We start from the raw sequence: 13149 nt of genomic DNA, 5'->3' as shown, positions 1-13149 counted from the left end.
CTGTGGGTCAGAGGCTGTGGGACCTTGTGCAGCCTCGTTTATTATTGCCTGGCCACCCCGCTTGACAAATGCAAATTTCAAAATAGCAACAGATGCCTGTCTTATGCCAACAAGTCTTCTATCATATTTATCTGAAAGGCCTGGGCAGTTGTGCCACCTTTAAAAAGGTCATGGTTACAGATACCAAAAATAAGTATGGATCTCTTGGCACCATGTATAGTTTAAGTTAGCTATAATGTTAACTTTCTTGCTGCTTGTGTCAGGACAGCTGTCTTTTTGCCTTAAATGCTGCAACGTCACATTCTTCACTTGTTCATGTTGCTCTGGAAAATTCAAATTTTCAGCTGGAAAAGCAGCCTCATACTCAGCAGACAATCTACGGCCTGCAAATTGGAAAAGAGTACGAAGTGCACATCCGCTCCAGGATGCAGGCCTTCGTCAAGTTTGGAGAGTTCAGTGACTCCATCTTTTTCGAAGTGACAGAGATTCCCAGCAATGGTGAGCAAACCTCTCTTAATAAATGTATGCATAGCTGCCCCAATTCCTTTAAAATATAACCAATGAAGACCCAGCTTTAATTAGGAGCTGTGCTACATTTTGTTTATAGATTCTACAGTCCCATTCACACTGGTTCTAACCTTTGGTATTGTCGGTGTCCTGATGGTTGCCATGTTGATAGTCATTTCTCGGCAGCAAAGGTAGGAACATTTACTTTCTCTCCTTGGGTGCTTCCACTTTAAAAGGTCCAAAAATACTTTGTGTTTTTTTTTTATCATATTATTATAAAACTAGATTAGTGTTAGTTGAGCTTGTTTTATATAAATGAATTATATGTTAGCGTTTAACTAAAGTAGATGGCAAATAAAATGTTTCTAAAAAAAGAGAGAAAATCATAATAATTTTTTTTTTTTTTTTTTAAATGTAATCAGTAATCAGAAATTGAGTTGTTATGTGGATGAGAGAAAAATTCCCGTATATATAAACACACACAGCCCCCTCACACACACACACATATATATATATATATATATATATATATATATATATATATATATATATATATATATATATATATATATATATATATATATATATATACACCCCCCCACTGTTGTTCTGCATAGGTCTACACCCCTCAGCCATATATGGATACTGATTTAGGAACGGGGCCACAATCAGTGACCTCCTCTACATGGATGACATCAAGCTGTTCGCAAAGAATGAGTGAGACATTGTCTTACTGATCCATACCACCCGAATCTACAGCATAGACATCGGGATGTCATTCGGACTAGACAGGTGTGGTCGGATGGTGACTAAGAGAGGGAAGGTAGTCCACACAGAGGGGATCTCACTTACAGAAGAAACAATAGCAGACATTGAGGACAGTTACAATTTCCCCGCAATCCCACAAGCAAATGGCAACCTTGAAGAGGTGACAAGGAAAACAGCTACGGCCAAATATCTAAAACGAGTAAGGCAGGTCCTTAGATGCCTGTTTAATGGCAAGAACAAGTCCTGGGCAATAAATAGCTACACTCTACCAGTAATCAGATATCCTGCTGGCTAAAGGATGAGATGCAGGCCCCGGATGTTAAGACAAGAAAGCTCCTAACCATACACGGAGGGTTCCAACCCCAGACGCAAGGAGAAGGAGGGCTAGTGAGTGGGAGAACCACTATCCAGGATGAAACATCCAAGATCTATAAGTTCATCAAGGACAAGTCTCCAACAGATGATGTGCTCAGTGACTGTGTCAGACAATGGGGAACAGAAGATGAGGTATTAGAGACTCCGTCATGGGAGGACAAGTCACTACACGGGATATAACACTAAAACCTAGCTAAAGTGGCGTACATCTGGAAATCCTACTAATGGCTAGACAGAGCTGGACTGAAGGACACCACAGAGGCACTCATCATGGCTGCAAAGGAGCAGACCCTGAGCACCAGAGCAAATAGAGGCCCAGATCTACCACACCAAACAAAACCCCAGGTGCAGACTGCGCAAAGAGACCCCTGAGAAAATCAAGCAAATAACTGCAGGGTGTAAGATGCCTTCGGGGAAAGCTTACATGGAGTGCAATAATCAAGTGGCTGGCATAGTGTACAGCAGCATCTGTGCAGTGTATTGGCTGGAAACCCCAAGGTCAAAGTGGTAAACCCCTCCATACATCCAAGTGGCTTGAAGTTGGCCTCCAGTGTGGTTTTCCATAGCCCCATGGAGTTTGCGATGAAGGTTCTTAGAGTGCTACAAACAGGCTTAAATTTTAAGATAACCAGACTTTTGCTCGGTTCTTTGAAAACGTTTTGACACCTATCCAGGAGTTCTGTCAATTCTGTTGGCTCATCCCGGAGCAGTCTGTAGTTGGAGTTCTTCTTAATTTAAGCAGCATGGAGCCCCATACTCCTGCACATATTCCAAGTCAGATGCAAAAGAAATAGCTGGCCCTTGTTCTTCTAAGTTGTTGGGGCTTTTTGTTGTGCTTGGGTTATGTGATGAATTATAATGTGACTGCTTATATAATCTCTTTGGGACGAGTTCCATGACAGTACTTTAAATGCTTGGAATCTGAAACCACTATCCTCCCCCTCAGTTCAATTATGGCTTTTCTCTTTTCACAAAGGTAGCTTCCTTGATGCATCTTTCAATCTATTTATCCTCCTTGTCCAAAATCTGAACAGTTTGGTCTTCAAAGGTGTGCCCTTTGTTTCTGAGGTGCAAGTGTGCAGCTGAAGCTTGTCTAGAGCTGTTGGCTCTCCTATGTTGTTCCATGTGGTTATTAAGTTGTTGTTTAGTTTCTCCAATATAGGAGGCTGTACAGTCCTCACTGTAGCAGCATATGGAACACCACTGACCTTAAATTTGGTTGTTCTGTTTTAGGATGAATTAGTTTTTGTCTGAGTGTGTTGGTAGATTTGAAATTTACTGCTATCTTGTCTGCGTTTACTTAGAAACCTCTGACACATATGGGTGACAGTGGCGTCTGATGTAGGAGTTTGCCCTGAAATCAAAGGGTTGATGGTTCCAGCTCTGGCTTTCAGTGTTGTTGTGTCCTTGGGCAAGACACTTCACTTGCATTGTCTACTGATGGTGCTCAGAAAGCCTAGTGGCCTGGTAACTCTCGCTACAGAAAGTTTATCTTTCAGTGGTTGGTGTGAGTATAAATTAAGGAATTGGTCTGTATGTGTAGGTTTCTGGTAAACCTCAGTATTAGGACTTCCATTATCCTCAGTGTGCAGAGCACAGTCCAGAAGGGGCAACATGTTGTTTTTGACATCCTCTATTGACATTTCAATATTCTCTTGTTGGAAGCAAACTGGTTGGAACCAACATCATCCTCTGAGTTCGGATTGAACTCTAAGACCAGCTTAGTGACTCGTGTTCATTATCATCCTCCGCCAGATAGACGTGGTTACTAACCTGTGGTCGTTAGATGGTTAGACGCTGACTCTGTTCACTGCAGTTCAGTTTCTAAAAAAACTCTTTGAGAAATCGAACTGTCTGTCCTTCTTGAATATTGGGTCCTATTGTTCTGAGCCTGACAGGTACATATTTTTTAAAAGCATCTAATGTCTCTGGTTTTCATTTACAGTTCTCCCATCTTAATCCAGTCAAAAATTAGTTGATTTGACCTTAAATAACCATTACCCTTAAACACAATAGATGTAGCACACCCAGACAAGTCCTGCAAAAGAAAACTGCAAATCCTGCTAAGAAAACTCTCCCATCCACATAAGTTAGAAAATTCTCGATGTTTATATTATTCCGCTAAGTGACCATCTAGGTTTAAAACTGGGTACTAAATTCAGCACTAAATGAGAAAAAAATATATTTAAAAGCTACTGCGATATATTGATTTTACCACAATCTTCTATCATTTCAGATTGATGATGATTCTCTTGCCTCCTGTTCCTACGCCCAAAATCAAAGGCATTGATTCAGAATTGTTGAAGGTATCACATTCATTTCTGTTTCCGTTCTATAAATATTTTAATTTAAACATGTCTAATATTCATGACATAAATGTCATGCTAGTTTGTAGTTCATTGACTCACATATAGAATCAAATGAAGAACCAATGAGTCTTAAAATTTTATTTACAAAAATCAACAACAATCTGGAAGCGGAGAACTGCATAAAAGCAGTTAAAATTTCTGGTTGGTCTGAGGGGAGAAAGCAGACTGATCAGAAAGGAGTTGGTTGATGACAACTGATAACTGATTGATTTGCTTGCTTGAGAGATGGAGGGGTGGTAGCATTAATCTGTAGGGGTTTGAATCAGGGGACACATTTAAACAAGAAGGTTATTCCCTGTTTAGGTCTTTGGCTTTAATACCATCAGGGGTAATCATCGGCGAGAGAGGTGATCATTCGCCTCCTTATATACACGTTGTCATCTTGATTGAGAAGCATTTTCAGTTGTGAAGCAACAGGGGTCGGCCCAGCCACCAGCAAAGGTCCTTTCTGTGACAGGAAGTTCACTTACACCAAAAAAACAGCAAAAACTTAGATAACATAACAATATATTATAATGTTACAACTGTGGCAGCCCTAATTATGAAGTTTTTCACGATATCAAAAACAGAGCTTATGTGTGAGTTGTATTATTTTTAAGTCAAAACTAAAACGTTGCTGTTAAATCTTTTTTTTTTTTTTTCAAATGCAGAAGGGGAAACTGGAAGAGTTGAACTTTATCCTGAATGGTGGGGGTGGAGATGGCCTACCAGCCTATGCAACAGATTTCTATCAAGAGGAGCCTTGGGTGGAGTTCATTGAGGTGGATGAAGAGGATGTAGAAGGTGAAGATAAAGAAGATAATTACAATTCAGATACCCAGAAGCTCCTCGGTCTCCCCTACAGGACTACAGAGGGCTGTAGCACCATCAGGTAATCCAGGGATTTTTTTATGTAAACGTTTTTATGTATATGTTGTTATACAGACTGATGTCTCATAATAAAAGTTTTCCCGTGGGTTTTTTTCCCGTCATGCTTTCTCCTCTAGCTACCCTGATGATGACTCGGGCCAGGCCAGCAGTGACAACACAAATCTGCCTCCACATGACAGCCAGATGCTCATAGCGTCCTTGCTGCCGGGCCAACCTGAGGACAACGAGGATACCGTTGATGCTCCAGCCTCGGAGACAGGTGAAAGGCCGCTTATCCAAACTCAAATCAGGGGGCCACAGACTTGGGTCAACACAGACTTATATGCCCAGGTCAGCAATGTTATGCCCTCTGGGGGGGTGGTGTTGTCCCCTGGCCAGCAACCTAAAATCCAGGACAACACCTCAAGTTCAGAGAGTAAGACACAAAAAGGAGAAAAGAAAAGTGAAGACAAAGAGGGGATAGAGGAACAGACAAAAAATGAGCCCCGTTTTCAGATGCTTGTAATGATTCCAGAGGGAAGCGAATACTCAGCTGAGAGTGACGCCATACAGACCAGCACTCCCCCCAGCTCTCTGGTGCCTGGGTCAGGGTACCAAACCATACAGCCACAACCAACGGAGACCAAACCTGCAGCCATGCCAGATACCAATCAGTCACCATATATTCTCCCCGAGTCTCCCCAGTCTCAGCTTTTTGCCCCTCTTGCAGACTACACAGTGGTGCAGGAGTTGGACACGCATCACAGTTTGCTCCTTAACCCACCTCCCAGCCAGTCTCCGTCTTTGTGCCAGCCACAGCATCCCCTCAAAGCCCCGATGCCTGTAGGATACGTCACCCCTGACCTGCTTGGGAACCTCACACCATAAGTTTACAGCATCAGCATACCTTAACTACAGGTGTATGGCTAATTGTTCAGAAAGTCAGGATGCAGTAGCTATACCCGATTCCTGACAATTAAAAAAAAACATCCTGTAGCTCATCAATGTATAACTATGTATACAGGTGTTCAGAGGATATACAAGGGATTATATAAATGTACATCTCAACAAGTTAAAATCTGAAAACAATGTTCCTCAGCAAGTTAGTTTAAAAAGTGCATTATAGATATATATATCCCTCTTTGTGATGAATGTGCTGATTACAGAAGTTTCCTTTGAATTGAAGTGCTGAAATGCATTGACAACATGGTAATTTTTTGAGATACGCTACAAACTATTGTACTCATACATTTAGGTCTGCTTAATTGCCTATTATAAGGCACAAACAATGCACAATTTGCATCCATGCATGATCATAGCAAGCGATGTAAAACCTAAAATGTATGGAAAGTAACCTTAGATTGCCTTACAGTCTTAATATTGAAGGTTAAGTCAGTAAATCACGGAGGAGATGGGAAAAAAAAACATGGTAGCCATGTTTTTAACATCAGGGTAATCTGACTTTGATAGCAGTTGCCTTTCTGAGGTGTATTGCCTATCACACTTACCATATGCTCCAAAGCTCTCTATTTCTTTGTGTCATACTGTTAGTAAACACAAATATTGTAATCACAAGATTATCAAGAAGTATATTTTTTCTATGAAACACTAAACCTTAAAACAAAGCTGTGCAGATTTTAATCTCTGACTTTGTTTCTTCTGATAAAAAAAAGTTTTCTCTCTAGTATGCCAACATATTAAAACCAAAGTTAATGGAGTTTCTAAAGGGGATGTTAGGAGCTGATAGGGAATACAGGGAAGTATACCAATAGATGAAGATTATATATATTAAATGAAGATTGAAATACATAACTGAATAAATCTAAGCTTCATTTTAATACTATACATGTATTGTACTTGTAACAATGTTGGTTATTTTTTCAGAAAAAAAAATAGAATTTTTTTTTTAAATTACTGTTTCTTTGTTCTTCATATGAGTAAGGATTTATTTAGAGATTCCTTCACATTTAGGAGCCAAACATGGCCACTTAGGGCCCCCTTCACACAACCCATCAGGATGTAGGGGTTCTCATGTGGAAATGTGATATATTATGTCAGCTGTTTTGTGCATGCACACAATTTACCTTGTGCGGCTGGAAAGATTTTTAGATAAATTTTTTTGATCCCCTACCAAATTAGGATTCATGTGTACTGGGCTTCTTTTAACATTTGTCTCCCAGTGGTTGAAAAGTGCTCAGCACACCATAGGAACAAAAGGGAAGACAGTCATGCTACAGGTAAAGTGATGAGGATACTCTACTTTAGTGCCGCGTATTCTCCTCCACGCCTCCCCCTAAAATTGATGACGGTGGCGCTGAAACCTCCTGTATTTGTCAATTAGATAGTTAAAAAACATACTTGTCTGGACGTGATCCCGAGAGCAGTAGTAATGTGATGGGTTGGCAGTTTTTTTTTTTGTTTGTTTTTTTTTACATTTTATAATATATTACATTATATATTATATGTTGTATCTTTATTAGATATCCTGGATGTCATAGGACTGTTATATTCTGTGTGAAGGGGGCCTAATCCATGTTACAGAACCAGCAGCAGCCCCAGCTGCTTCATTTGATGCTACATTGCTTTGCTAATGCATTCATTTAAAAGCAAGGCGACATACATATTGATAAAATATAATTTCTGCAATTCAAACTTTCTGAGAGGGAATGCTCTGCCTATGTTATATTATCATTGCAGGGACAGCAACTGGATTAAGTTGAAAGACTGTGAAAGTGTACTATAGAAGCTATCAGCTCACACAGTACTTATGTGCCACGTTCACTATATAAACACCTGTGCCTATTGTTGTATGGTTTGTTTAATTGTTATGGTACTATGCTATGTGATTCAGATTTTTGCATATCCATAAACAATAAGGTACCTCTGTTAGCTATGTATAAATGAACTGATTTAAATCATTTCTGTGCCAAGAAACACTGCTTAAAATATGCACGACATAAAGACATGCATACATGTATATATCTACACAGTACAGAAAAAAAACATTCCCTATAATTATAACATTGTGTGTTCACTATTTCTGTGTGTTACACTATTTTTTTAAATTAATCTTCATGTAGATGTATCATTCAGATTCAGTTATCAGCATTCAAGGACATATTTTTGATTAAGAGAGAACAATATACAAGTCAAAGACAATCAGCAGATTGTTTGAAATTGGACACGAGGTGTTAGTTTGCTTTGCTTTGTACTTTTCTTTGATTAAAGACATTATAGGTAGTGTTTAAAGGGAATATCCTACCCTAGTGCACTTATTTAGCCATATTTCCTTGGATAATAGCTTATATTTTATTACAGTTTTTTAATATATTTGCGTTTACAAGTAGTAGAATTACACAGAAGAATTCCTGAAAAGCAATCTGGTGCCTGTAATACTCATCCTCTGGTTTTTGACTTGAAGATTCAAAAACATGCTTGTCATAAACATCGTAACCTTACAGTACAAGTAAGATGTGTGACATATTTATATACCCACAGGTACATGACAATATTGGTAACTTCAAAAATGACAGGTACATTTGAAATGTATTACACCTTTTAATGAAATTCAAATTTATTGAGCTTCACCTAAAACTTCACCATAAACAAAAAATAATTAAAAACGTTAAAAAAAAATAAATTAATATATATATATATATATATATATATATATACGGTATATATATATATATATATATATATATATATATATATATATATATATATATATATATATATATATATATATATATATATATATATATATATATATATATATATATATATATATATATACGGTATATATATATATATATATATATACACACAAAAAGAAATTTTCATGCTGCTTTCTTGGCTTTGTGGAGGAGAAAATATTCTGATCACAAGGATGAAATCTGTCTTTTTTATCAGGCAGACATGCAATGATAGGATTGAAATGTGAACCCAATGATTGTGCCATTTCTCTCTAAGAAATACTCAGTGCTACGCTGCTGCCTAGTGTGAATGATACCAGCAAATAAATGCTGCTGCAGAATGTCTTAATGTTTCCTAAGGATCTAAAATAGGTTGTAAATAGGTTTGTGTCGATCATCATTTTACAACATTATGCTGCTTAGTGCATGTATTTCTCTTTTTGCTTTCTATGGTGGGTTAAAGTCAAAAAAGAACCGAAATCGATGTTAAACGTTTTGTAAAAAGCAAGTGTGGTTTCTGTTTAGGTATCTCATTTGCTTTTAGAGTCTGTCAAAGTGTCGAACAATCCCAGAAGACTCTCATCATGTTCATTTAGCTAGAACAGAGACTGGAAGGACTTGCAGCTGTTTCAGGCTTACAGTGGCAAAACTGTGAACGTGTAACTGGAATACACAATGCAACCATAAAACTGAGGAACTGTTTTAAGCATTGTTTGTGATAGTGATGGCGAGATGAAGAAATTAGGAGGTTCTTTTTATTCTTCACGCCAACTGTGCAGATGTTTACTACCTTAAGTATTTTATTTCTTTTTTGCCATAATGCTCATTTTACAGAATTGGCAAATTGTTTTTTTTTTTTTTTTTTTTAAGCTTATCAATGTTAAGGACACTTTAGAGTAAGCACTTTGTACACATGGAGCATATACTGTATGTGATGTTTAGACAGAGTATTCAGATTTTATATCTTTTGCTAAATCAAGTTTGTGATTTACATGTGACTACAGAACAGCATTGTGATCTCTTATCAGCAAGAAAATCAAATTTGAGGAATTGTCATAATAATCAAGCTTTGATTTTGTTATATAGAGTTTATGTTTATAAAACAAAAAAAAAACATATTTCACACTAACAGAATACTAGATTGATATGCAATTTAGATTTAGCAATGATACATCCTGGCCTGGAGCTTTTGTTTAAGGCCGTCTTTTGTCACTCTCTCGTGTCTGGAAGTAATTTTGCTGGAATTTGTGGTGGTCAGTTAATGTTTATGATCCTATCAGCATCCAAACCCTGTGTTATTCATCTTGGTAAGAAAATTGTTGATCCTCGACTTCAATTCTGACTTAAGTAAAAGCTGTTTTTTGTTCTTTATGATTTTCCCTGCCTCCATCTTTTATCCCACTTGGCTCCTTCCATGTGTCATTCAGACCCATAAAACTGGAGACATGCCACAAATGATGAAATATTTACAGTGCAGTTTAAGTGGAAATGTTTTGCTATTCTGACTTCATTTATTAATTTCACTCTATTGTATTTGTTACTTTTTTCAGTTTTCATCTTTGTACCACCTTCATATTTTCAACAGAGCCAATGTTCCTGACTGCTGCTTTTTCGTAGGGCCAAGAAAAGTGTTTATCCTTAAGTATTTGTGTTTTCTTCTTTTTGGTGTTGTATGTGCTATCAATAAGTTCTCAATAAAGTAAGTATAATGACAGTGTATACTTTTTTGACAGCAATTTCACTTATTTTCAACCAACCTGTGGGGGTAGTAACTAAACACTAACTTAGCTCATGAAGCATATATTATATATATATATATATATATATATATATATATATATATATATATATATATGTATATATAGCCTTTATGAATGTGTGTGTGTGTGTGTGTGTGTGCAGTTGACTTAGACCTAGAAAACTAGACATTTAAGGACATTTTTGTATAAAACGAAATTAAATTTTGTACAGCTTTCATGACATTTCAATTTGCAGCAGTGATCAAATGTAAACCTTGTGGAAGAAAAAACATGGTGTAGAAAAAATGCATCGATATGGTCAATTTGATGCAGAGTCTGTGATGCAGAGTCTAATGGCAGTGGGGAGGAACTTGTTTCAGAATCTACTGGACCTGCATCGAATGCTTCGAAGCCTCTTCCCAGAGGGCAGCAGGGAGAACAGTCCATGATGGTGGTTTGAGGGGTCATTGATAATGTTGATAATCGGGAAATGCAGCGCTGGGGGGAAATGTCTTTTATGGAGTGTATGATATTCCCAAAAACCCACCACATACTACACAGCAGTTAGAGGTGGTAAAATATTCTGTAATTAAAAGGGTGTGTATTAAAATGGCTCCAAGCCTGCAACATGGAACAGTGGGAACTCAAGGAAACATCTACCTTGATCGCACCACACTTGCCTTGTACACAACACACCCACATTTTCTGATCAGCAAGAGGTGATGTGAGGCAGAGCAGGATTATATCTGTTCAAAGCTGAGATAAAGAGGATCTTTTAGCTAATCGTATTTAAAATCACATCAAGGTTTTCTATTGACTTATGTTTTATTTTTTGTTGACTTTCTTCAGTCTTCCTAAAGAGGAGTTCGTCATTGCCAGTATTTTGATACGGCTATATCAGGAATGGGTGCCAACCACATGGGGAGAGGCAGGGATTCAGTGAAGACGACTGTCTTTCCATGTCAGAGGCAATATTTCTTCATATGTAGTTTACTTTAAAAGACTTAAAAAGGTTGATATGTCTGTGCCAGGGGCATGTGATTGACCACACAAAGAGATGATGTAGCTTTTGTTTTAACACCTTTAAAGTTGAATAGTGAAATTAACACAAATAGGTTTTTGCAAACTGGAAAATGCACGTCAAGACGCTGTCAGGCACGGAGGAATTGTCCTTTCTTTCATTGTTAAAAAGAGGAAGAGCCTCAAAATTAGTTTCCATATATATCCTGAGATTGTCTTCAAAATATTCTATATTAATTCAAGTTATATTTTACAGTAAATAATTAAAACATTATTAAGCCTACATTATTTAATGACTATAATTAAACAAAACAGATTATTTATTTATTTATTTTGCTTTTTTTTTTTTTTCAATGTTCCCTTAAATTAGCTTAAGCCCATCCAGGGCTCCTTGGCAAATGCCCCCACCCCACCTGAAAATTACTGCTCAACAATATGTAAAATTTATCATTGTCTAAAGCGAAGTTGGTTTATTGTCAGTATGTAAGGTCAAATCACAGCCAAAATGTTGGCCTTTACTAAATGCAACCAAGCTTCCTGTTGTGTCAGGGCTAAGGCGCTCTTTAAGGCTGCTTGCAGCTTTAAATATCACTTAGTCTAATGGCCACGATAAAAAGGTTAACAAAGCTTCAGAAAAGATTTGCATCATTCTTATTGGCCCATTATTGACTGATGAATCAATTTAGACCTTAGTATACTTTTCACAGTTCTGGTGATTAGGCAAAAGCTTGTGCAGCATGCACAATTCACAGTGTAATTCACACTTTTAGTGATTAAACCCGGACCATCAAATGCGAATTGCGCTTGAAGAAAGTATTGCATGCACATATATAAAGAGTAAATGGTGGATTTTTTTTTCTTGTTTTGGAGCCACTATTGACCATCTGTGTGAATTAGCTTTCAAGTATATCATACCCTCTTTGCTGCTGCTGCTGCTTGGGTTAGTAAGAGAGGAAAAAACGGTTGTAGAAGTACTTGTGCACCGAGGGGAAAGCATATTGGACAATTAAGACAGAGGCTGTGTACTGCGCTGCTCTGTGTGGGGCTGATTGAATCAGAGAGGTGGCCACTCACAGCTCTTTGTCTCAGGACATTGCAGGTAATTGCCCATAAGTCACCGTTCCTCTATACTGGATCTTCAGTCCAATTACGCCCACACAAGCTGTCCACCTCAGCCTCATTTATTACCTCCGGTTGCTTGTTGACCTTTTTAGACATACAGCCCAACAGGCAGTTCAGCTACATAACACTGAGCAAAGGGTGTCTCACTTCAAGACAGATATCAATGCTTTGGTGATTGCATGGAACAAATTTGCTTAAGATACTCCTTTTGCCTTTTGCATGTTATATACCGATGGCTCTATTCAATTTTTTGAAAGTAGACAAAAAATTTTCATCGACATGAACTTTTACAGGAAGCTGGCTTTTTATTTGAGTTCTCAGATTTATCAAGAAGTATTTCATAAGTCTATTTAGTTAAACATGTTAAGCCAATGATCATGTTTAATAAAGATTTTTCGTCATATGTTAATAGTTTTCTGCAGTATCATGGTTTGTGCATCCAATCCCTGCAGATGATGAATGTAAATATTTTGGTATTTTTTACCCACATAATTTACATGTTTGTGCAAATGGTATAATAAAATGGGTCATGTTAGGTAATGATCTGAAAGGATGAAGCACTTTGTTTAAACAGTGATTGTTTGTGTAGTTCACAACAGCTGTGCTAAGTTCTGATAAGTAAACAGGATAAGCCTGGTTAACGCTGAGTGGATTCTCAACGCCATCTGCTGATAAACTTGGAGAAAAGCTTTTTGCACAAATCTT

The 13149-nt window shown here is 37.6% G+C and overlaps 1 protein-coding gene across 1 annotated transcript in view; it reads left to right on the top strand.

The window, feature by feature from the left end:
• Positions 1-8396, top strand: part of ghra (growth hormone receptor a) — a 41190-nt gene extending 32794 nt beyond the window's left edge. Inside the window, exons 6-10 of the mRNA XM_038308081.1 lie at positions 345-498; positions 608-698; positions 3887-3956; positions 4670-4890; positions 5006-8396. Coding sequence (XP_038164009.1) covers positions 345-498; positions 608-698; positions 3887-3956; positions 4670-4890; positions 5006-5756 — 1287 coding nt within the window. The 3' untranslated portion in view covers positions 5757-8396. The remainder of the gene's footprint in view (positions 1-344; positions 499-607; positions 699-3886; positions 3957-4669; positions 4891-5005) is intronic.
• Positions 8397-13149: the final 4753 nt, after the last annotated feature.

The sequence above is a fragment of the Cyprinodon tularosa genome, unplaced genomic scaffold, assembly GCF_016077235.1.
Source record: "Cyprinodon tularosa strain WSP-4 unplaced genomic scaffold, ASM1607723v1 ctg63, whole genome shotgun sequence".
In the NCBI taxonomy this organism is placed as follows: domain Eukaryota; kingdom Metazoa; phylum Chordata; class Actinopteri; order Cyprinodontiformes; family Cyprinodontidae; genus Cyprinodon; species Cyprinodon tularosa.
The sequence above is the reverse complement of the archived record's forward strand: the minus strand, read 5'-3'. Positions and strand labels throughout refer to the sequence as shown.